This window comes from Miniopterus schreibersii, assembly GCF_964146895.1.
Source record: "Miniopterus schreibersii genome assembly, chromosome: 2".
Lineage (NCBI taxonomy): Eukaryota > Metazoa > Chordata > Mammalia > Chiroptera > Miniopteridae > Miniopterus > Miniopterus schreibersii.
The window spans coordinates 20,806,459-20,831,795 of record NC_138102.1 but is presented as its reverse complement, the minus strand read 5'-3'; the positions used below and the strand labels follow the sequence as shown (position 1 = coordinate 20,831,795).

General features: G+C 38.1%; 1 protein-coding gene and 1 pseudogene across 2 annotated transcripts in view; both read right to left on the bottom strand.

The window, feature by feature from the left end:
- Positions 1-25,337, bottom strand: part of ADAM9 (ADAM metallopeptidase domain 9) — a 101,267-nt gene that overhangs the window by 24,381 nt on the left and 51,549 nt on the right. Inside the window, exons 13-16 of the mRNA XM_081129348.1 lie at positions 20,570-20,662; positions 16,310-16,505; positions 11,656-11,761; positions 10,510-10,693 (exon numbers count right to left, since the gene is read on the bottom strand). Coding sequence (XP_080985474.1) covers positions 10,510-10,693; positions 11,656-11,761; positions 16,310-16,505; positions 20,570-20,662 — 579 coding nt within the window. The remainder of the gene's footprint in view (positions 1-10,509; positions 10,694-11,655; positions 11,762-16,309; positions 16,506-20,569; positions 20,663-25,337) is intronic.
- Positions 2,366-3,007, bottom strand: LOC308553181 (RNA-binding protein 3 pseudogene; annotated as a pseudogene). Its single transcript has one exon. The product of its transcript is annotated as an RNA-binding protein 3 pseudogene (transcript).

Here is a 25,337-nt window from a genome sequence, read left to right as displayed (position 1 = left end):
CATAGGTATTTAATAAATAAATGATATTAAATCTTAGCCATTTAACACTCAAGTTGTATTTTTGGCATAAATGATTTGTCTGTTCAGTGATAAATTCTCATTGCACTTCACAACTGGTGGCCCCAGATGACTTGTGCTCTGAAATTTAAGGAAAATTTACTAATAGAGGTCATCCTTCTCAAGCTTATACTTACAGATGATCACAAGTGGAGAACAGCATTTAACAGATATTATCTTTCATTAATGTAGACAATTTTGTGTTTCCATTTTGTTTGTTTAAAAATACCTTTGAGCCCAGCCGGGTATGGCTCAGCGGTTGAGCGTCGACCTAGGGGTTCGATTCCCGGTCAGGGCACATGCCCGGGTTGCAGGCTTAATCAATGACTCTCTCATCATTGATGTTTCCATCTCTCTCTCTCCCTCTCCTTTCTCTGAAATCAATAAAAATATATATATATTTTAAAAATACCTTTGATATCTCCTTGTTTGTTCAGGAGTGTGTTGTTTAATTTCCACATATTTGTGAACTTTTGAGCTTTCCTCTTGTTATTGATTTCTAGTTTCATACCACTGTGGTCAGAAAAGATACTTGGTATGATTTCAGTCTTCTTAAATTTATTAAGACCTGTTTTATGACCTATCATATGATGTATCCTGGAAAATGTTCCATGTGCACTTGAGAAGAATCAATTGATGCTAGATGGAATGTTCCATATGTCTGTTAGGTCCATTTGGTGTAAAGTATAGTTCAAGTACAATGCTTCCTTACTGATTTTTTTGGCTTAAAGTCTATTCTAAGTACAGCTACCCCCGCTCACCTTTGGTATGTATTTGCATGGAGTACTTTTTTCCATCCCTTCACTTTGAGCCCATGTGTATCTTTAAAGCTGAAGTCAGTCCCTTACAGGTAGCATTTAGTTTGATCTTGCTTTTTTATCCAGCCAGCCAGTCTAAACCTTGTGATTGGAGAATACATTTAGAGTAGTTAATGATGTGTAAGGACTTACTAACGCTATCTTATTGTTTTCTGGCAGTTTTGTAGTTCCTTGTTCCTTTCTTTCTCTCTTGACACTCTCTTTTGTGAACTGGTGGTTTTTCCATAGTGGTATGCTTTGACTCCCTCCTCTTTATCTTCTGTGAACGTACTGTGGGTGTTTGCTTTATGGTTACCGTGAGGATTACATAAAATATCTTATAGATATAACACTCTATTGTATGCTCGAATATACACAAAAGCTCTACCCTTTTCCTCCTCCCCTTTCATGTTTTTGATGTCACAATTAACCACTCTTTATGTTGTGTATTTACTAATGAATGATTTTAACTATAGTTATTTTTCTCTTTTTATCTTTATTGTTGAAAGTATTTTTAATACTCCTGTCCTTTAACCTTTATACTTAAGTTGCTAACACTACTATATTACAGTATGACAGGATTCTGAATTTGACTCTATATTTCCCTTTACCGATGTGTTGTATATTCTCATGTTTTCATGTTAGTAATTAGCATCCTTTCATTTCAACTTAAAGAGCTCTTCACAGCATTTATTACAAGGCAGCTGTGATGGTGATGAATACCCTCAGCTTTTGTTTTTCTGGGATTATGTTTATCTCTCCTTCATTTCTGAGAACAACTTCGCCAGATAGAGTATTCTTGGTTCGTACTTTTTTAAATTACTTTGAATGTATCATCCCATTCTGTCCTGGTCTATAAGATTTCTGCTGAGAAATCCATTGATAGTCTTGTGTGGGTTCCCTTGTAAGTTGCAAGCTTCTGTTCTCTTACTGCTTTCAAGGTTCTTTTTCTTTAATTTTCAACAGATCTATTATAATATGTATAGGAGGTGATTTCTTTAAGTTGAGATTGCTTGGTGACCCACTTGCTTCATGAACATATCCAATTCTCTCCTTAGCTTTGGGAAGTTCTCAGCTATTTTTTTTTTCAGGCTTCATCTTTTTAATCAACTCTGTGAAGGACCTCCTAAATGCTACATGAGACACAACACAATATTTTTTCTTCCAGTATTAAAAAAAAAAATGGCATTCACAAATATTTTTAAGAAACTTCTATATAATCAGGGTGCTGATTTTCAGTTTAAAAAAACACACCTCTAAGTAATCATGTTCTTGATTTCTTGTAGTTACGTTTGAAAAGTGCTTCCTAAACATAACAAACATTGTGTACAAGTTTTTTAAATGTCCCTAGATACACATTACTTCTGGAAAAAAATCAGTCTGGCTAAGTGTTTTTTCCAGAACCAATCTTGAGAGCCCAAACTAAAAAACTGGTAAAGAAAAAATGCTAGACTCTATAAATGTTCCAGAATTTGTCTTTAAATGAGAGGGGGGGGAATTAAAAACACATGGAATTTTCTAAAAGTTCTTTCACAAGCTACGTTGGGAGCTCAATTCAAAAATAAAAGCCAATGTACTAAAACAGATGTTTCAGTGCAGCTCCAAAAATCTTTATAAATACAGCCATTTGGAAGGACAATCCTGGATCAGAAGTTTTATTCTTTGTGTATCTACATTAGGTGTGCATGCCTCATCTCAGTTATCATAATTGTCTCTCTAATTTCCTCCTGAGTAGAGGTCATAAGCACCCTGGCTGCCACCACAGTCTCTGGACCTTCCATATCCATATCTTCCAGGCCGACTGTCCCACCTGCCACTCCCATATCCCTAGTCCCACCACCTATAAAGTAGCTGTGAACACACCCATGGGCCCAAAGATACCCCTTTGGTTCCCCGCGCCAACTTGCCCACGTGTTCCTCATGGATCTAGCGCCCATCCAGAGACGCTCCATTTATGGCTCCCATGACATATAAGGTATGCTCTGGACTGGTAAAGGTAATGAAACAAAAACACCAGGAGCGCTGAGTCTCCTGGACCTTGACAACAACCACCTCAGAAATAAGCCCAAAGCTGCTAAAGTGGTCTTCCAGATCCTGCTCATTGGTGCTGAAGTTGACCCCCCAACAAAGAGCCTCCCTTCTTCAGAGGACATGGAAATGAATTCAAGTCCTGGAAATAAAGAAATAAAGGGCTGGAGGGACAGCTACCACAGAGGAGCAGAGTAACTCAGCTTTTATTTCTTTAAATAAGCTTTCTGCCCCATTCTCCCTCTTCTCCGCCTGGAAATCCAACAGTTCACAAATTATTATTTCTTTTGATGTTATACTATAGGTCGCATAGGCTTTCTTCAGTTTTTTTCATTCTTCTTTTTTATTTTCCTCTAAATGGATAAATTCAAAGTTCCTGTCTTCCAAATCACAGATGCTTTCTTCTGCTTCCTACATTCTGATTTTGATACTTTTTTTTTTTTTTTTTTTTTTCATTTCATTCATTGTACTCTTCAGCTCCAGAGTTTCTGTTTGGTTCTTTTTTATTATTTCTCTTTGTTAAACTTCTCATTTCGTTCATGTGGTTTTTTCCTGATCTTGCTAATTTGTTTTTCTATGTTTTCTTAGCTCATTGAACTTCCTTAAAAACAGCTATTTGAGTTCTTTGATGCTAAATCACATCACCATGTCTTGGGGACCAGTTACTGAAAAATTATTGTGATCCTTTGGTGGTGTCATGCTTCCTTGATTTTTCATGTTTCTTAAGTCTTGGATTGCTGTCTTCATATTTGAAGTAATAGTCAACTCCTCTGGTCTTTACTAACTGCCCTCATGAGAAAAATACCTTCTTTCAGCCCAGCTAGGGATTCTGAGGCTTTCTCAGCCTTCTATGGATATGCCTGCTCCACACTTCTTGTTCCCCCTCATTCTTGCCACCACTGTCAGGAGCGCATATCAGGTGCCCATGGGCCACTTGGAGAGATCCACAGGCAAGGTATCCCCAGCCACTTGCGGGGGGGCCTTCTTGTGGAGTCTGCTAAATAGAAAGTAGGATCTGCATTCTTTTAATGTCCTATGCCCCTCTCCCAGCCTCTTTTGGCCCCTCAATCATGCAGTTCACAAGTCAGTACATTGGCTGGGGTGAGAAAGAATGGACCCTGCATAGCTGGGGAAGCCAGGTGCTCACTCACCTGCTCTCATTTCCCTTATGGGAGAAATCATGAGATGAAAAGATCTCTCCAGGACCTAAGCTGTGCCACCTTGGGTAAGGAGAGATGCAGGTAGAATCAAACTGTTTCTCTTACCCTCTCCAGTGTGTCCAACTCATATATTTTTTGCTCCAACACTGTGCTAGAACTCCTCTGCTAGAAACCTGGACTTCTGCAAAGGCTCTTTTACCTGTGAGTGACTAAGATGTTGTTTTCCAGGGGCTTCCAAACTGTGGTCTGGAAGGGCTAAAGCCAGGTAAAGTCACTGCAGAGTCAACATCCAGGACTGAGGTCTCTGTATGACTATTACCTGACACAAGGTGGGCAAGACTCCTCCCAGGTCTCCTGATGTATGGTGCCAGATCCCACAGCTCTCACAAAGGCACTTCTGTCCGTGGATGGATGCCAAATTGTTATTGTTGAGGCGGGCACAAATGAGGGACCTGTTATTCAGCCATATTGCTGATGTCACTCAAAAACCCAGGAGTGTTATTTTAATGGAAATTCCTCCACAAAGAAAGAATGAAATGGAGAATAAGTATCCCTTGCCAATAATTAAGACAAAACACTACTGATTTCAAAGCTAAATACTACAACTATATTATTTCTTATAGAGCTTTTGTTTTTACTGCAGGTAACATTTGCCTTTCTTCTTACACAATTGTCCTTTTCTGTCATTCTTCTTTCAAGGTCCCTCTTTCTCTAAAAACCTCCCTATGGGGTCTCCTTACCCCAATCTAAATTCATTATTCTCCTGGCCTGATACATAGCTGTTATCTTGGAATTTCTTTGATATACTTCTATGTCCTAGATTATAATTCTTTCTCTTTTTACTTCCTCATTTGCTGGAACATTGTTAGATTATTTCCTAATAAAAAAAATAAAAGATAAATTTTCTGATCCTTTAAATCTCTGAAATGTTTTTATTGTGCCCTCTCACTTGATTGATGCTTTGGCTGTGTACATAATTCTAGGTTGAGAATCTTTCAGAAACATGAAAGTATTGTTCCCTTGTCTTCTAGAATTTGGTTCCCAATCTCATTCTTTTATATTGACCTATTTTGAAAGGTTTTTGTTTGTTTATTTGTTTTGTTTTATCTCTGGGAGCTATTAAGATTTTTCTTCACAAGTACTCTAAAATTTCATAATGCCAATTTTCCTTGTTTTCTTTCTCCAAATTAGAAATTTTAATTAGTTGAATTTAAAAATCTTTATTTGATCCTCACAGGCTTTTATCTGTTCTCTCATATTTATGTCTCAGTCCTTTTGTTCAGCTCCCTCAGAGAATTGTTTCACTTTATGTAACAATCCATCTGTGATAGACAGTTAGACAGACATGAGGAGAGCAAGGACAATGGGCTAGGTACAGGTCACCAGGGTGGAAAGGTCACCAGGGTGGAAAGCCCCAGGTGCCTAGCAATGCACAATTGTAGGGTGGGACCTCATCCCCAGGGTGACCCTTCCTTCCTTAGCATATAGCTGGTGAAGCAGTTTGGACACCCCCCCCACACACACCTCCACCCCCACTTTTCCTCCCTAGAGATAACACCCAGGTTTCAGCTGTATTTCAGGCCCAGAAAAGCAGCAAAACCAGACCACTGAGCCTATGGCTGACCTCAGGAGCAGCTGCATTGGATAATGCCCCCCTGCCCTGGTACTGACCAATCAGTAGAGACCTAGACCCTAAAAGGACACTTGGAAAGCTGCTGAATATTCTATTGAGATCCTCCCTGGGATCTCCCCTAAAATCTCCACCCTTAAAACCTTTAGGACAGAGGATCTAGCTCTGCCTCCAGGGAGCACACCCTACTGGAATCTACCATCATCTCTTGTCAGTCTTGAGCCTTGTCAGTCTCCATAATCATCATCTGAGTCCATTACTTATTATAAATCTTTACACACACACACACACACACACACACGTATATTCTTCTTATTGGTTATATTTCTCTGGAGAACCCTAATGCAGATACTGATACCAAGAGTGGTTCTAAAGAAAGTTTTAAAGATAAGTTTTATAAACTGGTTCCTGAGTTTATGAAGTTGATTCTCTTACCTGATTACTTTTAAAGACATTAATAACTCTATTTTCATAGTAAAAAGAGCATAGTCCATAACGTGAAATGGCAACAAATTCGCAAAATATCACCACTAGTTATTCAACCACTTATAAAAATCAAGATTCTGACTGTGTATGTGATACTTATGAACATTTTTGTCAAACTAACAAATAAAAGATTGAGTGGCTACTCCTACTATCACTGACAAAGTGGGGAAAGAAAAGAATGTGCTCAGAAGTTAGAATCCCCAGCTCAAGTAATGCATAAAATGACCTGAAAACTTCTATGCGTGCACTGACGGAGCCCCTCATTTCCTGTAGCAGCGAGGCTGAAATCTCTGAAAATCAAACCCAGAATCTCATCCTACAACTAGAGACATTACAGCACAAGTCGAATTCCAACCTCATAGGATATCTACTGTTAAAGTGAGGACAGTGATTGGGAAAGAATGAGATCCTGAAAGCTGAAATGGAGGTGTGTGCAGACTCCAATGAAGGAGGAGACAGAGTCCCTAAATTCTGATGAGTCTTCTCTGCCAGTGGAAGTGGCCTCCCTACCCTCAAAGGAGTCCTTTCCACTCCCAAAATAAGAGATTAGTGCTGCATTGCCTGGGGGGATTGTAATAGCCTCCTTTGAAGAAGCTGCCTAGCAAGACAATGTTGATTCTCCTCAGGACTCACCCTGACCACCTTTGTTTCTAGATCTATGAGTAGACTCAAGTACCAGCAGGTCCCTAAAGATGAGGTACAAAGAGTAACCCATGAGGAAGTATGCTATGTATCAAAAGAACAACTGTGTTTTCTAATTTATACAGACAAATGCAAGGAACACGTATAAGGATAGAAATAAAGGTTGTGGGACAATGGTGGAAGGAACATAAAGTTAAATCAGGCCACATTTATTGACATGGGCTTATTAAGTAGAGATTCTGCCTTTAATGTTGCAGGTCAGGGATTTAGAAAGAGCTATAACAACTTGTTGGTTAATTGCCTGAAAAATGGACCAAAAGGGAGCCCATGGTGAGTGACTTGAAAATGCTGAGCCTTCCTTGGTTTAAGGTAAAAGAAACAATTCAAAGGCATAAGGAGACAGGAATGTGGGTTTGCTATAGGAGAGTGGGTTTGCTATTTAAGACCTTACTCAGATAATCCAGAAAACACACCTTTCACCATGACTATGGAAAATAAATTTGTGAGGGGAGCCCCAGCACCTTTGAAGAGCTCTGTGATTACTGTTCTCTGTAGCCTAGACATTACAGTGGGAACTGTGGTCATTGAATGAGAAAAGTGAAGCACACTGAGGATATTTGGGTCCTGGGTTAACAGGGTCCAAGTGGCAGCCCCCAACTGGCCAATATGGGCATGTTACAACCAAGGAGAGCAGAGTCAAAGCAACAGTCAGAATAGTCTGACTCTCATTTACCACCTATAATGTTGGATATTTGATCATGGAGCTCCTAAAAGTGAAACTGATAGAAAACCTACTAATAAATTCACACTAGATCTGTAAAAACAGAAAAGTTCTAGGTCAAGTGAACAAAAATCTAACCTGAATCAAAAAAACTGAGTCACAAGTTCTCAATCAATTCCCAGACTTGAACCATATTACACACCCAGAATCCTTCAAATGAAGAAGATGGGTCCCCTTCAGAAATGAACTGGTGTATAAAGCATGGACGGCCATTTCTCCCCCCAAGAAAATTAACAAGAGAACAACCTGGTGTACTGATCAAAATTTTGTCCACTGGGAGGATTTTCCTTCACCACTGTCCTTCAGGGACATTCCAGAAAGGGCTATAGTGCTGCAGCATCCACTTTCTCTTCAAAGAGCACAAACTTCCAGGTCTAAGATGAATAAGTTCTGGGCATCTAATATTTAATATGGTGATTATAGTTAACAACACTATATTATATACTTGAAAGTTTGCTAAGAGGGTAAATTTAAACATTCTCTCCACAAACAAAAAAGTGTTATGTTATTTATGTGAAGTGATGGATTTGTTAAACTATATTGTGGCAATCATTTTGCAATATATATGTATATCAATCACATTGTACATCTTAAATTTATATAACATTATATGTCAATTACATCTCAATAATGCTGTGGGGGGGGGGACAAAGATAAAAGATACAGGAAAAGAACTGCAGGAACATTATCTGAGATTCTGGGTTCCAAATCTCTTTACTAGATTCTGTTTTGAATCAATAAATTTTCTGTTATGCTTTAATTCAGTCTTAGCTGAGTTTTTGGAAGACTTAAGAGTACTGACTATAATTCATGGCGTCAAATCTCATAAATTAAAAAAAGTCATATATATACAGCTTCAGAAATCTGAAAGTATATTCACTAGCATACAGAATCCAGGAATATATCTAAAGAAAAATTCAGCGTTACTAGTATTTGCTCCAGGAATATAAGGATAATTTAAAGTTAGGGAATTTATTGATATGGCCCAGCACATCAATAAGTCAAAAGAAAAAAAGATGGTTATTTCAATAGCTATTAAAAAAAACTAATAAAACTTAAAATCTATTCTTTTTAAATTCTTATTAATTAGGATTAAAAGGATACTCCATTAGCCCAGACGGCATGGCTCAGCAGTTGAGCATCAATTTATGATCGAGGAGATCATGGTTCCAGTCCCAGTCAGGGCATGTGCCCGGGTTGTGGGCTCGATCCCCAGTAAAGGGCGTGCAGGAGGCAGCCGATCAATGACTCTCTCATCATTGATGTTTCTATCTCTCTCTCCTTCTCCCTTCCTCTCTCCAAAAGCAATAAAGATATATTTTTTAAAATAAATAAATAAAAATACATTAAAAATATTTTTTTAAAAAAGGATACTCCATTAAATGAAAAATATTATCTACATCAACCCAATAGTTAAAATCACACAAAACCTTGGAAGGCTAGTTGCATTCCCAGTCAAGTTATAAAATCAATAAGAAAGACATAGCAGTTTTTAAATGACAAAGAATTATCAACAAGAAAACCACAAAAGAAGGAATAATATATAGATACCAAAAAATTCATCATTACTAAAATCAAGAAAGAATAAAATAAAAAGCTTTAAAACAATAGAAACTAATCTTGACTATGATACGGAGAATTAAAACACTTATTGAAAACTGGTTGGAAGGTAAACTAGTAAAAACTTTTCTAAAGATAAATTTGGCAAAACTGTATCTAAAACTTTCAAAGTTTGCATACCATTCCCGTAGTTTAACCTCAGAAGACCATCAAGATATTCTGAAATTTTTGTTTATAAAGCCATTTACCTCAGCATTGTTTATCATAACTGAAGCAGTTGAGTTTATGTAGTGGGAAGGACAGGCACAAAAATATAAGGTTTTATAAGCGGGAAAACAGAACTGGAACTGAAAACTTGGTTGAAATTGCAGTAGCTTGAGGGTCCACCTGTCTTTTCACGAGTCACATAATCAGTCCATTGTGTTCTCTCCTCCTCCTCCATTCTCCTCCAAGTTGGTTTCTTCAACTTGTTCAATAATTGTGCTTCCTTGTATCTTTTGTAAATGGCTTACGCTTGCTATACGCCTTACAGCCCTGCTCCTACTTCATGGCATCACTCAAAGAATTCTTACAGTTTCTTTCCTACTCTTAATTACCTTTCTTTATATATTCCAAACAAAAAAGGAATTGGCCTAGTTCATCTTCTCATCTGGAACTACTGGCAGTAAGTCAGAGGCTGGCTAACTCTTGACTCATATCTGATCCAAAGAGCTGTGGTTAGGATAGCAGGAAGCATGAGCAGGACAAACACTATGAGATTTCCAGTACAGAGAAGCACATGGGGGGGTGAGCGTGTGTGTGTGCGTGCATGCGCACACGCACACACACACAAAACCTGGAAATCATCTTGGTGTCCCAATAATGGCAGACTGACTAATAAATTATAGCATATTGATAGGGGTAGGAAATATGCACGCTATATGGCAACATAGAAACAAACCACAGGTTATAATATAAGAAAGAAATCTGGATAGAATTATAACTAATCTTTTTTTAAAATGTCTTTATTTGTCTTTATTGATTTCAGAGAGAGGAAGGGAGAGGGGGAGAGAGAGACAGAAACATCAATGATGAGAGATTCATTGATCGGCTGCCTCCTGCATGCCCCCTACTGGCGATCAACTGAGGCCACAACCGGGGCATGTGCCCTGACTGGAATTGAACCTCTGTTTCCTGAATCATAGTTCGATGCTCACCCGCTCAGCTACGCTGGCCTGGCACAACTATTCTTAATTTTGTGCTTGGTGGCTTTGTATTTTCCCAAATTTCTATAATAAACACAGATTTCTTTTATAATCAGAAAAAATCACTTACTTTGCATAATGATTTTTTAAATTTTACTTTGTAAATAGAAAACATTTTAATTACCTTTCCAACATCACATCTTGTGCCTTCATTCACCATCCCAGGATCTGGAACATCTGATCCTAGCTGAAAATCCACACCCCAACATTTGGTGCCTCCACTGGGAGTCTGGATAATAGCAGGAACAATTCCAAATACAGGCATTTCTTGTACATTCTCACATTGAAGCTTTCCACACAAAGCATTCCTATTAAGATAGAAAAATAATGCAAACATGAAATGCATCAGTGTAGATACAACAGAAAAATTATATATATGTATACAGAGAGTGTACTGCTATTCAACTGCAAAAAATCTCAACAGAGAAAGTGTACCAGAGCAACAGAAATCAAAGCAGCTCTCTAAATACAGCAGAAAAGAGCAGAGATAAATGGATGCTAAGATGAAAACTAGTAGGGTACCAGGTGGTGCTGATGCTCCTTCACACCTAACCCCTCTTCACTTTCTGTCTAGGGCTCAAAAAAGTCTAACTAATAAAGTTTCTCGTAAATATGATATAACTTTATAAATGCTATTACCCAGAAAATAATAGAACTATATCAAAATTCAATTGTGTCTTCTTAAAGAATTATGGTAAGAAAAAATTAGATTCTGTAATGTAAAGTAACTGAGAAAGGACTCTACCCTTCTTGGCTTGGCACTTAGTAGTTACTTAAAGACTCAATCCATAACTCATCAATACACCACGGCTGTGTGAGTTAAATGCTCTTCCTGAATCATTCCATAGCACACTAATTAGCCAACATCAACTGTTATGATGCTGTATTGAAATTTCTTATTTATCACTCCTAAGTTATAGAGCTAGAAGAAAATAATAAAATACAAAATTAATTCTGTACCTTTATGGATTTAGCAGCACAGCCTTTTAATAAAAGGAAGAAAGAGGAGGAAGAGTGTTTATTTGGGGTTCTTACTGTAGATCCTGGATCTAAAAACCATTCAATTTTGGACAGGTAATGTCAAAAGGGATGACTTACTTTACCAGTTCTATTCAGAGTCTCTCTGAAACCTTGTGTTGCAAAATTGTAAGTTTCAAAGGTAAGGTATTTAAGGGGGAGAAAGTCAGCAGTCACAAGTAGCTATAAAAGATACGAGAGATAAATGGTCTTGTAATCTTTCATATTCCTTTATAACCTTGCCAGCACCTACCCAGTGGCACACTTCTTGTATTCATTGCCAGAGAAACCACAATTGCCAAATCTGTCACCTTTAGAATTCACATCAATGAAACAATCTCTTGGGGCAGCCTTGGCTTCTGTAATGTTAAAAAAAAAATTTTTTTAATGTTATAGCAATATAATCCGGAAATAAAAGTATTCTCTGTAACAGTCAATACACCTGGATGAACTGTCTCAATACCTCTGAAAAAGTTTCAGGCCTTACAGATAAAACATTTTTGTTCTACATTTTATACTTAACAACCAACTATAAAAATAAAGCTTAGATTGTACTTAAAAGTTAGCCTAAAGTTGAACACTCAGGCCCTTAAAAAGGTATCATTAAACAAGATAAAACTATAAAGTTTTAGCCCTAGCCAGTTTTGCTCAGTGGTTAGAGCACTGACCTGTGGACTGCCCTTCCCTGGGTTTGCTTCTGGCCAACAGCACGTACCTTGGTTGCAGGCTTGATCCCTGGCCCTGGCTGAGGCATGTGCGGGAGGCAACCAATCAATGTCTCTCTCTCACACCAATATCTGTCTCTCTGTCTCTGTCTCTGTCTCTCTCTCCCCCTTCTACTCTCTCTGAAAAGCAATGGAAAAAATATCCTCTGGTGAGGATTAAAAAAAACCTCCATATGGGTAGCATTTTCAGCATAGTCATTCTCACTGCTCTAAAACACATACCTATTGCACTCCTGGTTAAATCAGGTAGGGAAGGGTTGATGAAAATATTGCCAGCTATTATTACTTGGTTTTTTATTTACCATATGTAGATGGTTAATTTAGGTATTAATAGTAATTAGATAGACTGACAAACAGCCCTGAGAGCTGATAAAGTATCAATCCATTCTTGCTTTCTCCTATTTTATATATGTATCACTTAATGTTCAATTTTTTCCACTTAATTATACATTCCTAAAAATATTTTATTTAAAAAGATGCCAGTACTTTCTATAGTAATACAGGAAATTCATTTGCCTATCTTACATATCTAATACTATATTGTTTAGTTTAAAAGAAAATGGATATGGGTGAAAGGACTTGGAGCAAAAAAGAGGCAAAGAATCAAGTAATATGAAAAATGAATGCAGATCACTTGCATGGGATAAATGTCCCATGGCAATACCCTAACAAAGCTCTTCTACAGAATGGAAATAGCTATAAAAATTTCAGATAATCTCTATGGAAAAAATTTACCGTGGTTCTTTTACTCCTAGACTTTTTGCAGGCCTCTATAACATCTTAGCTAAATAACAGTATTTCCTTCATTAAGATGCCTATCTGAAATTACTTTTTTTAGTCTGGAATAATCTACCTATTCCTGCAAAATATAAACATCAGAAGTTGACAGATCTCTACTAGTCTCGTCTCCATAACCTAACTAACATAAATAAGCCACATTTAATTCTTAAAGAGCCTTCTGCTTGCTTATCTTGTCCACCATAAAATAAGAAATACAACAGAAACTAAAGACAGAAGTCTGGTCAAAATCAACAACTCTAGGTTCGAAGAAATAAATCCAGCATTTTTGTCAAACACCCAATGAGCGTGAGATTGGCTGCTGATTGCTCCTGATAACACCAGACAAGGTGGGGGAGAGAGGATAAAGTATGCTCAGATATTTGAATTCCCAGCTCAATCACTGCATTAATAACCTGAAAGCCATGTGTGATCTGAAGAAGACCTTTATCTTCTGCAGTGGTAGAGCTGAGATTGCTAATAATCAAACCCAGGATCTCATTCTCCAACTGGCTGAATTACAACCCAAAACAAACTCCCAGCCTCATAGAGTGTCTGTTGTTAAATTGAGGGCAGTGATTATGAAAGAATGAGATCCTGAAAGCTGGAGTGGAGATGTGTGGAAAGACCTGATGAAGCAGGGGACGCTGAGTCCCTAAATTCTGATGAGTCTTCTTTGTCAGGGAAGCAGCTTCTCCACCCCCATCTAAGGAGATTAAGCATGCACTGCCTGAGGAAATTATAGTGGCATCCCCAAAGAAGTTTCGGCCTGGGGAGGGGAATGGGTGGGAGTAGAAGGGGTTAATGGGGGGAAAAAGGGACATCTGTAATATTTTCAACAATAAAAATTAATTAATTAATTAATTAAAGTTGCCATACAAGACAATAGTGAGTGGCCTCGGGACTCACCCCTACCACTCCTCTTTGCTTCTAGACCTCTAACTAGACTTAAGCCTAAGCAGGACCCTAAAAGTGACATAGTAAATGTGACCCATAAGAAGGTGTGCTTGGATTGAAGTACTTGGATTTTCAAATTTATACACACAGAAATCTGGAAAACACGTGGGAGAATGGATGGATATTAAAGGTTTGGGATAATGGTAAAAAAAAACCATAAACTTGAATCGGGTCAAATTGACTGATAGGGTCAGAAATTCTGCATTTAATGTTGTAGTAAGGGGTGTTAGGCTGTAACAGTTTGTGTGGTTGATTGGCTGAAACATGGATCAAAAGGTGGCCCACAGTGAACAAGCTGGAAATGCTGAACCTGCCTTGGGATTCATGAACTTACAGAGATTGTAATGCTAGATGGGATTTTCCATTTAAAACCTACTCACTCACCCTAACAGCGTCCAGGAGAGACAATACCTAAATAGCTTTGTGACCACTCTTCTCTGTAGGCCACTTTACACTGGGAACTACAGTCACTGAATTGGGAAACCTAAATGCAATGGAAGTAACTGGACCCTCAGTGGCAGAAGCCCAGTGCAGAGGTCCTCAACTGCAAAGGCAAGGTGGACATGGTTACCATAATAGAGAGCAAAGCCGAAGTCTGACTTGCACAGACCTGTGGCATCAGTTAGTTAATCATGACATTCTGAAGAGTGAAAAAATGGGAAGCCTACCAGTAAATTCTTACTAGATCTGCAGAAGCAGAAAAGTTGTAGGTCAAGTGAACAAAATCTAACTTGAATCAAAAAAACTGAGTCAGGAGCTCTCAGTCTATTCCCAGACTTGAGTCATATTACAGATTCAGAACCCCTTTAATGGAGAGGAACCTAATATACTGCCAAAAATGTATACCATTAATCTTTCTTCCATCCTACACCAACAGGACTTACAGCTTTTTACCAGGATAATTGAGCATTGTGGAAAAGGAAATAATCAGACGTTCATGTACGATTAGACACTGGCTCTGAATTGACACTAACTCCAGGAGGCCCAAACATCACTGTAACCTACCAGTCAGAGTAGGGGCTTATGGAGGTAGGCGATCAATGGAGTTTTATCTCATGTTTGTCTCACAGTGGGCCCAATGGGTCCCCAAACCCATCCTGTGGTTATTCCCCAGTTCCAGAATGCATAATTGAAACAGACATAATAGCAACTAGCAGAATCCCCACATTGGTTCCATGACCTGTGGAGTGAGGGCTATTATGATGGGAAAGACCAAGTGGAAGCCACTGGAACTGCCTCTACAAAGGAAAATAGTGAATCAAAGATAATACCACAATCCTGGAAAGATTATTACCACCATCAAGGACACGAAAGATGCTGGGGTGGTGATTCCGACCGCATTCCAGTTCAACTTGCCTATTTGGCCTATGCAAGACAAATGGATCTTGCAAAATGACAGTGGATTCTTATAAGCTTTGTCAGTGGTGATTGTAATTATACCTGCTGTGGCAATTTTGGTTTCATTGTTTGAGCAAAGTAACATATCTCCTGGTACCTGGTATGTAGCTACTGAATTGGCAAATGCTTTTTTTCTCCCTACTGTTCAATAAGTACCATGAAAAGCAGTTTTGTTTTCATCTAGAAGGCCAGCAATGTCTTCTCTTAGGGGTATACCAACCCTCCAGCCCTATATCATAATTTAGTTTGCAAGGATTTTAATCATCTTTTCCTTCTATAAGATGTCACAAGATATCTCTTTATGGGCAACACACAGGAAGATATTTGTATCCCATGTGAACACTCACCATAAGGTTACCTCAGCAGGGGAGGATTTTAATAATCAATAATTATCCTATGCATCCTATGGATACCAGTCAACCTCCTTCCCCAGTCATCCCTGTCATTGCCCAAAGAGGTCATGAGCAATGGGCCATGATGACAGGGATGGAGGTTTTGCATGTGCTCAGCAACATGGACTTCCACTCATCAAAGCCAAGCTGGCTATGGCCACTGCTGAGTGCCCAATCTGCCAGCAGCAGAAACCAACACTGGGTTCTCAATATGGCACCATTCCTCTGGGTGATCAGCCAGCTACCTGGTGGTAGGTTTATTAAATTGGATCCTTTCCATCATGGCAAAGCTCTTTGTTCTTACTGGAATAGACACTCTGGATAAGAACTGCCCTCCCTACATGCAATGCTTTTGCCAAGAGAATCAGAAAAAAATTTAAAACACCCTAAATATCTCTCAGTAAGAGAACAGATTACATTTATGTAATGCATATGATCTAAATGTATCAGTACAGATGGATCTCAAAAACATTTTGAGTGAACAATGAAATTAGCAGGCCCCTATATGTAATCCCTATACTTATATGAATTTATTAAAACTAAAATATGATAGTATATGTGTGTGTGTATACTATAATTTTTTATTTCCACTTTTAACAAAAAATAAAGCAATAAATAAATACAATCAAAGCAATCAATTATAAATAAAATATCTTACTTGAGCCAAAGATGACTTGACACTGAGCATCATAATACTGGCACATGCCGTTGTAACAATAGGCTTTGTTATTCTGGCAAGGATATCCATTCTGAATAAAAACATCTGGCTGACAGAACTGAGAAGTACCATTGCAATATTCTGGAAGATCACATTCATTGGTTTTTCCTCGACACACAGTACCTCCTGGAAGAAACTAGGATAATGAGATTCTAATGAAACATAATATCAGGACAATTCCTACAAATTAATCAAATTTGAAACCACAGTATTTATATATATAAAAGTTCTAACAACAATAAAAGATTAAATAACCCAATAGAAAAATGAACAGAGGCCAACAATAATAGGCAAGTCATAAAAGTCATGAAATACAGAAAATGAAAAAACAACCTTATTGATAATCAAAAGAAATGCAAACTCAACAAAGACACAAAAGCACATTAAACCTATCAAATTAACCAGGATTATAACGCTTGCTAGCAACCAATGTTAATGTGAGAAAACAAGCATGTCATTACACTAATGGGTATAGAATGGCACATCTGTGGAAATTTTGTAAAATGTGTGTCAAAAATTTTAATATGATACTTTGCCCCAACAATTCTACTTATAAACAAATATTGCAAGCAATCCAAATGCCCATAATTAATTGACTAGGTAAAGAAATTATGGTATAGCCATACAAAGAAGTACTAACTAAACAACCATGCAGAACTGAAAATACAGATAGGAAAAATATGAGTATCTGTGTTTACCAACATACCCCACACCCCACTCCCCTGCGCACACACACACACTCTCATAATCACATTTATACAGCAAAAAGTAACTAAATTAATAACATATTATCAGCAATGGCTACCTGAGGAGGGTTAAAATGACAGAGTCATGCCCTGGCCAGTAGCTCAGTGGTTAGAGTGTTGGCCCTCACGCCACAGGGTCATGGGTTTGATCCTAGTCAAGGGTATGTACCTGGATTGCAGGTTCAACCCCCAGCCCCGGTTGGGGCGTGTAGGGGAGGCAAGCATTGAAAATATCAATGTTTCTCTCTCTTCCCGCCCTCCCTTCCACTCTCTCTAAAAAAAAAAAAAATCAAGGGAGAGGAGATTAAAGATGGCAGCACACAGAGTGGAAGCTACACTGACACTCTCCCGGGACCAAACTGGAATTACAACTAAAATAGCAAAACCATTCTGAATAATCAGCTGCAACTGAAGATGAGTTGGAGTGCACCCTCATAACCAAGGAGGGAAAGTAAAGACCGCATAGAGACTAGTAGGAAGTACAGAGGGCGAGAGGGCTGGCTGGGCTCCCACAGGCAGCAGCTGAAGGTCCAGAGGGACACCTCAGCTGTGGGGGTTCCCCCTGAGGACTCTGGGGCCTAAACCCCAGGCTGGGCTTCCCGGCCCAGAGCACCAGAACTGAGAAAGGTGCCCACAGAACATCTGGCTGTGAAAAGCAGCAGGGTTTCTGTCTACCAGGGAGAGATGGCTGGAAATGCAGGCACCCTCTCAAAGAGCCAAAGCACAAAATTTCGTGTGCAGCCACTCACCTTGGGCTCCAGCAGAGGGAGGGTAGAGTGGATGGGAGCTGTGTGAAGAAAACCTAGGGTTTTGGGCTCTAGAGGTTGAGATCAGAAGGCACCCATCTGGATTCCTGTGCAGAGTCATTCCCCCATACTGCACAGGACATCTTTCTCAGACAATTTGCTGCTTTTGCCTGGGGGGGGGGGGGGCAACTGCCCCACCCTGCTGGAAAACTTCTTGCCCTATCCCTTGAAGTTTCTACAGCCTGAGGCTCATTAAAAGAATCAGATTAATCAGCCTGCAGGCAGAGGCAGACCTCAGGGTGCGTTGAGTCTCTGCCTGGTCTGCTTCTGGACCTGGGCCTTAGAAAAGCAGACTTTGGTGTGCATCTTGGTCCCGTCCAACTGCACCCAGCCCCAGCAGAGGAGACCTCAAGCCTAGGGTTGTTGATAGCTCCAAACAGGGTACTCAAGGCCAGTCACAAAATGCATCTGACACTGGCCTGCACCAGAGACCCTCCAAAAAGATTGAGAGTCATAGCAGATCTACCTAATACACAGAAACAAACCCAAACAGGCAGCCAAAATGGGAAGACAAAAACACAAGCCCCAAATGAAAGAACAAGAGAAGTATCCAGAAAAAGAGCTAAGTGAAATGGAGGTAAGCAATCTATCAGATATAGAATTCAGAATAGTGATTGTAAGGATGCTCAACAGCATGAAAAAAGATATGGAAACTATGAAGGAAATTGAGAATGACATAGCAGAAATAAAGAATACATTGGAAGGAATCAGCAGATTAGAGGAAGCTGAGGTTGGATCAGGGAATTAGAAGACAGGTATTCACATTATAGAAGTGCCAGAAGAGGTCAAAAGTAAACAAGGGTTAGAGAACCTGTTTGAAAAGTAATGGCAGAAAACTTCCCTAACCTGGTAAAGGAAAAAGTCACACAAGTTCTGGAGGCATAGAGAGTCCCAAGCAAGAAGAACCCAAAGAGGCCCACACCCAGAAATATCATAATTAAAATACCAAGAATTCAAGACAAAGAGAAAATCTTAAAGGAAGCTAGAGAAAAGCAATCTGTTACCTACAAAGGAGCTCCCAGAAGGCTGTCATCTGACTTCTCATCAGAAATGCTACAGGCCAGAAGGGAATGGCATGAAGTATTCAAGGTAATGAAAAACAAGGATCTGAAACCAAGACTACTGTATCCAGCAAGGCTATCTTTCAAAATAGATGGTGAAATAAAGATCTTCTCAGACAAAAAAAGGCTAAAGGAGTTTATCACCACCAAACTAGCATTGCAGGAAATGTTAAAGGAACTGCTGTAATTACAAGTAGAAAGAGAAAGAGAAACATAGGCATAAAGAATTAAAATGGCAAGAGATAAGTAACTATCAATAATAATCTTAAATGTAAATGGATTAAATGCTCCAATAGGATGGCTGAATGGATAAGAAACATGACCCAAATATATGCTCTCTTTAAGAGACCACCTCAAAACAAAAGACTCACACAGGATGAGAGTGAAGGGATGGAAAAAATTTTTCCATGCAAATGGAAATGGAAAAAAAAAAAGCTGGGGTACCAATACTCATATCAGACAAAATAGACTTCAAAATGAAGACCATAATGAGAGACAAGAAAGGTCACTATATAATACTAAAGGGATCAAGCCAACAAGGGAATACAACCCTGATAAACATATATGTACCCAATATAGGAGCACCTAAATTTATTAAAAAACTTCTAGAGGACTTTAAGGGAGAAATTGGCAGCAAGAGTTATTCTAGGGGACTTTGACACTCCAATGATCTTTCAGACAAAAAATTAACAAGGAAACAGTGACCCTAAATGACACAGTAGATCAGATATATTTAATTGACATTTATACAACATTCCACTCCAAAGATGCAGAATATACATTCTTCTCAAGGGCACAACGTAGATGAGTGGATAAAAAAGCTGTGGGACACTGACACCATGGAATACTATGCAGCCATAAAAAAGAAGGATTTTGAATCCTTTGGGACACCATGGAGGGAGCTAGAGAGTATTATGCTTAGCAAAATAAGCCAGTCAGAGAAAGACAAGTACCACATGATCTCACTCATATGTGGAATGTAGTAAACAAAATAAACTGATGAACAAAATAGATCCAGAGACATAGAAGCATGGAAAGGACTGAGGGATCTCAGAGGGAAGGTATGGGTGGGGGAGTAGGTGGGGAGAGATTAATCAAAGAACTTATATGTTTAAGAGCACAACCCAGGGATACAGACATTGTTATGGGGAAGGCTTGGGAGTGGGGTGGATTCGGGTGGAGGGTATCAATAGGGGGGGAAATGGGACAGCTGTCATACTTTCAACAATAAAGATAAATTTTTAGAAAAATAATTTTTTAAAAAATCAATGGAAAACATACCCTTGGGGGAGAATTAACAGCAACAACAAAAAAAGATAAAGTCTTTCACTGTCTGCTTTCTATACCTTGGTACTGTTGAATTTTTAATACACATAGATTACTCTTTAAAAAAATGTTTTTACTTAGGAAAAAATCTCATTAGACTGTGATAAAAAGAAAGTGATACAAAATTGCAAACAAGTGGCATAAAATTTTTCATGTAACCATGTAATAAAAATAGTGCTCTCTTACAGATAAAACAAATTCTGAATTATAATATTTTTCCTTTTTCTATTTTTTTTTTCAAAATAGGGAGGACTTTCTTACCAAACAAGCTTTACAACAATCGCCATATGCACACTCAGCAGATGATTTAAGTTTACAAGTACTTCCTTCACAACAAGGGTCCAATTCACATTCCTGTGAAGAGAAAATGACTGTCAATAAAGAAATGAGTTATTCACATTAATATTCACTAATATAATCCTTATCTTAGACCTAAAATCTATTTCTTTCTAACCTAGCAATAGCAGTTAATCTCTGGAATCAGTCGTTATCTTTCTGGAGTTGTCAGGGACTCTTTAGCTACAACTGCTAGGTCTCTAGATCTCAACATTTATCAAAAGGACTGAAATCATAGAGCGCATGTGTCTTAGTCTGCTGGTACTGCCAGAACAAGACACCATAGATGATGGCCGAAGCAAAAGGAATGTATTATGTCACAGTTCTGGAGGCTAGAAATCTAGGATCAAAGTTCCAGCCAATTCATTTCCAGGTGAGGACTCTCTTTCTGGCTTGTAGCAGCTGACTTCTTGCTGTGTTCTTAAAAGGCCTTCCTTCAGTGTGTGTTCAGAGAGAGAAAGCAAGTAAGCTGTCTAGAATCTCTTCTTAAAAGAACACCAGTCCCATCCGATCAGGGACCTACCCTTAAGACCTCATATAACCTTAATTACTTCCCTACAGTCCCATCTGAATATATAGTCATACTGGGGGTTAGGGCTTCAATGCATGAATGCAGGGGTGATGCATCTCTTCATGCTCAGGGTCTGCTTTCTCTGTTGAGTGGGTCTTCACCCTATGTAGACTTCTTTTTATCTGTCTTGGCTTCTCCCACCCCACTTTGGCCACCATGGCTCCCCAAACCCACAACCTCCCACCCACAGTGACAACTATTCTCCTATGTTCCAACTAATGTCTTCAGGTCTGAATTGTTTGGGAAAGGAAGAAAAGTGGGAAAGGGAGAGAAGAAGATAGGGGAAAGGAAGAGAAGGCAAGGAAAAGAAGGAAATATAGCTTTCTTACTTCTTATTAAAATAAGATGTCACCTTTGGGGGAAACTGGGTAAAAATACATGGAACTCTTTGTACCCTTTTTGCATCTTCCCATCAGCAGTGTGGTGACTGCAGGGAGAGAGGTGGGGATGTAGAAGGGGGCACAGGGGATAAATGGTGACAGAAAAATTAAAATAAAAGACAAAAATTTTAAAAATAAATGAACTATAATCCATACTTTGCACCATACAAAAAAATCAGTCAAATGGATCATAGACCTAAATGTAAAAGTTAAAACTAGAAAGCTTCTAGGAGAAAACATTTGCAACCTTGGATCAGGCAGAGATTTCTTAAATATGACCTCCATAAAAGCACAAATTGATAAAATGGGCTTCATCAAAATATAAAACTTCTACTCCTCAACCATACCGTTAAGGTAATTAAAAGACAAGCTACAGACTGGGAGAATATATTTGCAGATCATATATCTGATAAAGGACTTGTATCCAGGATATAAGTATTGTCCAAATTCAATTATAAGAAAATCACCTAATTTTTTTAATGGGAAAGAGTTTAACCAACATGTCACCAAAAAAGACATACAGATGACAAATAAGCACATGAAAACATGCTCGAAATCACTAGTCATTAGGGAATGCAAATTAAAACCTCAATAAGGCACCACTTCACACCTAATAGCATAGCTAACACTGAAAAGACTGACCGTATGAAGTGGTGGCAAGGGTGTGGAAGAACTAGAACTCCCATACATAGATAGTGGGAATGTAAAATGTTACAACCACTTTGGAAAACAGTTTGAAAGTTCCTTAAAAAGTTAAATATACACTTACCAAGTGACACAGTCATTTCACTTACAACATTTACCCAAGAGAAATGAAAATAGAAGTTCATATAAAGACTTGTAGGTGAATGTTCAAGCAGTTTTGTGTGTATAGCCAAAAAACACACACACAGAAACAGGCCAAATATACATCAAAAGATGAATTAACAAACTGTAGTGTATCCATACTACTCAGTGATAAACAACCATAAAAATGAATAAACTACTAACACAGTAGCAATGTGAATGAATCTTAAAAGAATTATGCTGAGTGAATGAAGCTAGACGAAAAAGTCATACCACTTATATGATATTCTAGGAAATGCACACTAATGTGTAATGACAGAAAACAGATCAGTGATGGTCTGGGGAGAACAGGGGAAAAAGAAGGGGTGGGAAGAAGAAATTACCAAGGGTAGAGAAGAACTTTTGGGGATGATGATCTGTTCATTATCTTGATAGTGGTGACAGCTCACATGTGTATATAATGTGTTAAAGTTTATCAACTTGTATGCTTTAAACATGGGTAGTTTATTATTGACCAAGTCTTCAATTGCCTATTTCTTACCCTTTGCTTTGTCTTGACCAAACTTTAATAAGGTTTCTTTCTTTCATAGAGGTCCCTGAACTCTGCTTGTATCCCCTTATCAGCTTCTCCTAGAAATCAACTGACCACAGCAGAACTTGCCTCTCAATCCTCACTGGTTATTTCCCCTTGCTTCTCAGCTTCCCCTTAAAAGATTCTATGCATCTCTGCTTGTCCCAACCTTTATTGTATTAAAGAAAAATCCTTTTCTCTTTGATTCTGAGACACTTCCAGAGTTCAGAGATCAGAGTGATTTCCCTATTACAATAGCCTTTCCTTATCTAAGTCCTAACTTAGTTTTTTGACACTATATTCAATTATAATTCAATAAAGCTGTTAATTTTTTTTCAAAAGCACTGTAAGACAGATGGCTTTATTAAAAAAAACAGAGAATTAGGAAATAGACTGTGTATACAGGAATTCTGATGATGATAAAAAGTACTATTTTAGATGGTTTTTGCAACAACTGATCATTAGTGGATAGAAGTTAATTTTCTAGCTCAGTCCACATGATCTCCTCAATTAAAAAGCTAATATAAAAAACTTTAATTAAGAATTGCTATTAGAGCCTGGACAGCCGTGGCTCAGCGGTTGAGCACTGACCTAGCATCCAGGCAATCGGGGTTCGATTCCCAGTCAGGGAACATGCCCGGGCTGCAGGCTAGATCCCCAGTCGGGGACGTGCAGGAGGCAGCTGATCAATGACTCTCTCATCATTGATGTTTCTATCTCTCTCTCCTTTCCTCTCTCTGAAATCAATAAAGATATATTTAAAAAAAAAAAAAAATGCTATTAGAGCCCAGCTGGTGTGGCTCATCCATTGAGAAAATCCTGGTTTGATTCCCAGTCAGGGCACATGCCCAGGTTTCAGGCTCAATCCCCAGTGGGGGACATGCAGGAGGCTGCCGATCAATGACTTTTTCATCATTGATGATTCTCTCTCTCTTCCCCTCCCCTTCGTCTCTCTGAAATCTATAAAGATATATATTTTTTTTAATTTAAAAAATTGCTATTAGAAATTATAGAGGCTATGATGATCATCTTGGTCAAAATACAAAATTCAGAAAGTCTTAAGAAAAATAATTGATAAATTTGCCTTCATTTAAGTTTTACATTTCAATATAATGAAAATACATGAGATAAAAAGCTAAATAAGAATAAACTCTAATGTAAACTACAGACTTTGGGTGATAATTTTGTGTCAATGTAGAGCCATCAATTGTAACAAATGTACCACTATGCTGCAGGATGTAGGAAATGGGGGAAGTATATGTGAACTCTAGGTACTTTCCATTCAAATTTGCTTTGATCCTAAAACTGCTTTAAGAAATAATGTTGATTAATTTTTTAAAAAGCTTAATGGTAAGCAACAGACAGAGAGGAAATATTAGAACATATTCAACAAAGGACTTCCCCTAAAATACATGAGTTACTAAAAATAGATTTAAAAGAATCAACAATCCAACATAAAAACTGATGAGGGATATAAAACAATAATTCAAAGAAGAAAATTTTGTAGGTGGTCTACAAGCATATGAAAAGTGATAAAGACTAGATGGAACTTTAAGCAAACATAATCAGTTGGGGGGGTATATGGCAGGAGCTAGGGTTTATGGAAGTTTTCACACTCTATGTAATCCCGAGAACCCTCTAGGAAGAAATCTATGTTTATAATAAAGCTCTATGGTTCTAACTTCCTTTTCCCTTCTATAAATATCCCCTCCACTGTGGCATGCAGGCCAGAGTGTACACGTGGCTAGCCATGTCTGCATGCACTGGGTTGCAACGCATTATTTTTCCCAAATAAATCCTTTTCGGTGATAAAGCACCTATTTGATATTATTTTTCAGTCAATGAAAGATATAAAGAAAACAGTATCTTCTTATTTTTCACCCATCAAAATTAAGAAAACATTTATTATCCTGTGCTGGCAAGACTATGGAGGGCGCTGAATGCCATGACATACTGTTGGTAGAAGTAGAAATTGGCACAGCCTTTTTGAATAAAATTCAGCAGTCTCTAATAAAATTAATAACACAGTATTTTCAATTCAGTAACTCTACCTTTATGTAATCATCTTAGAGAAATACTTGTATATACATGAGGATTGTACAAGGATATACTGTTTGCAACAGAAAAATACTAATTGAAGCCAGCAAGTGTCCATTAATGATATCTTTATACTGGAACACTAATTAGCAGATTAAAAGATTATATCTACATAATACAATGACAAGGAAAAATCTCCAAGATAAATTAATAGAAAAACAACTCTGCACATAACATATTAAGTCTGATTTCATTTATGTAAAAAAATAAAATGCCCAAACGCAATTCTTTATAAATGTACATATTTATATGTATTATAAATGTATAGTCTAAAATCTGAAAAGAAAC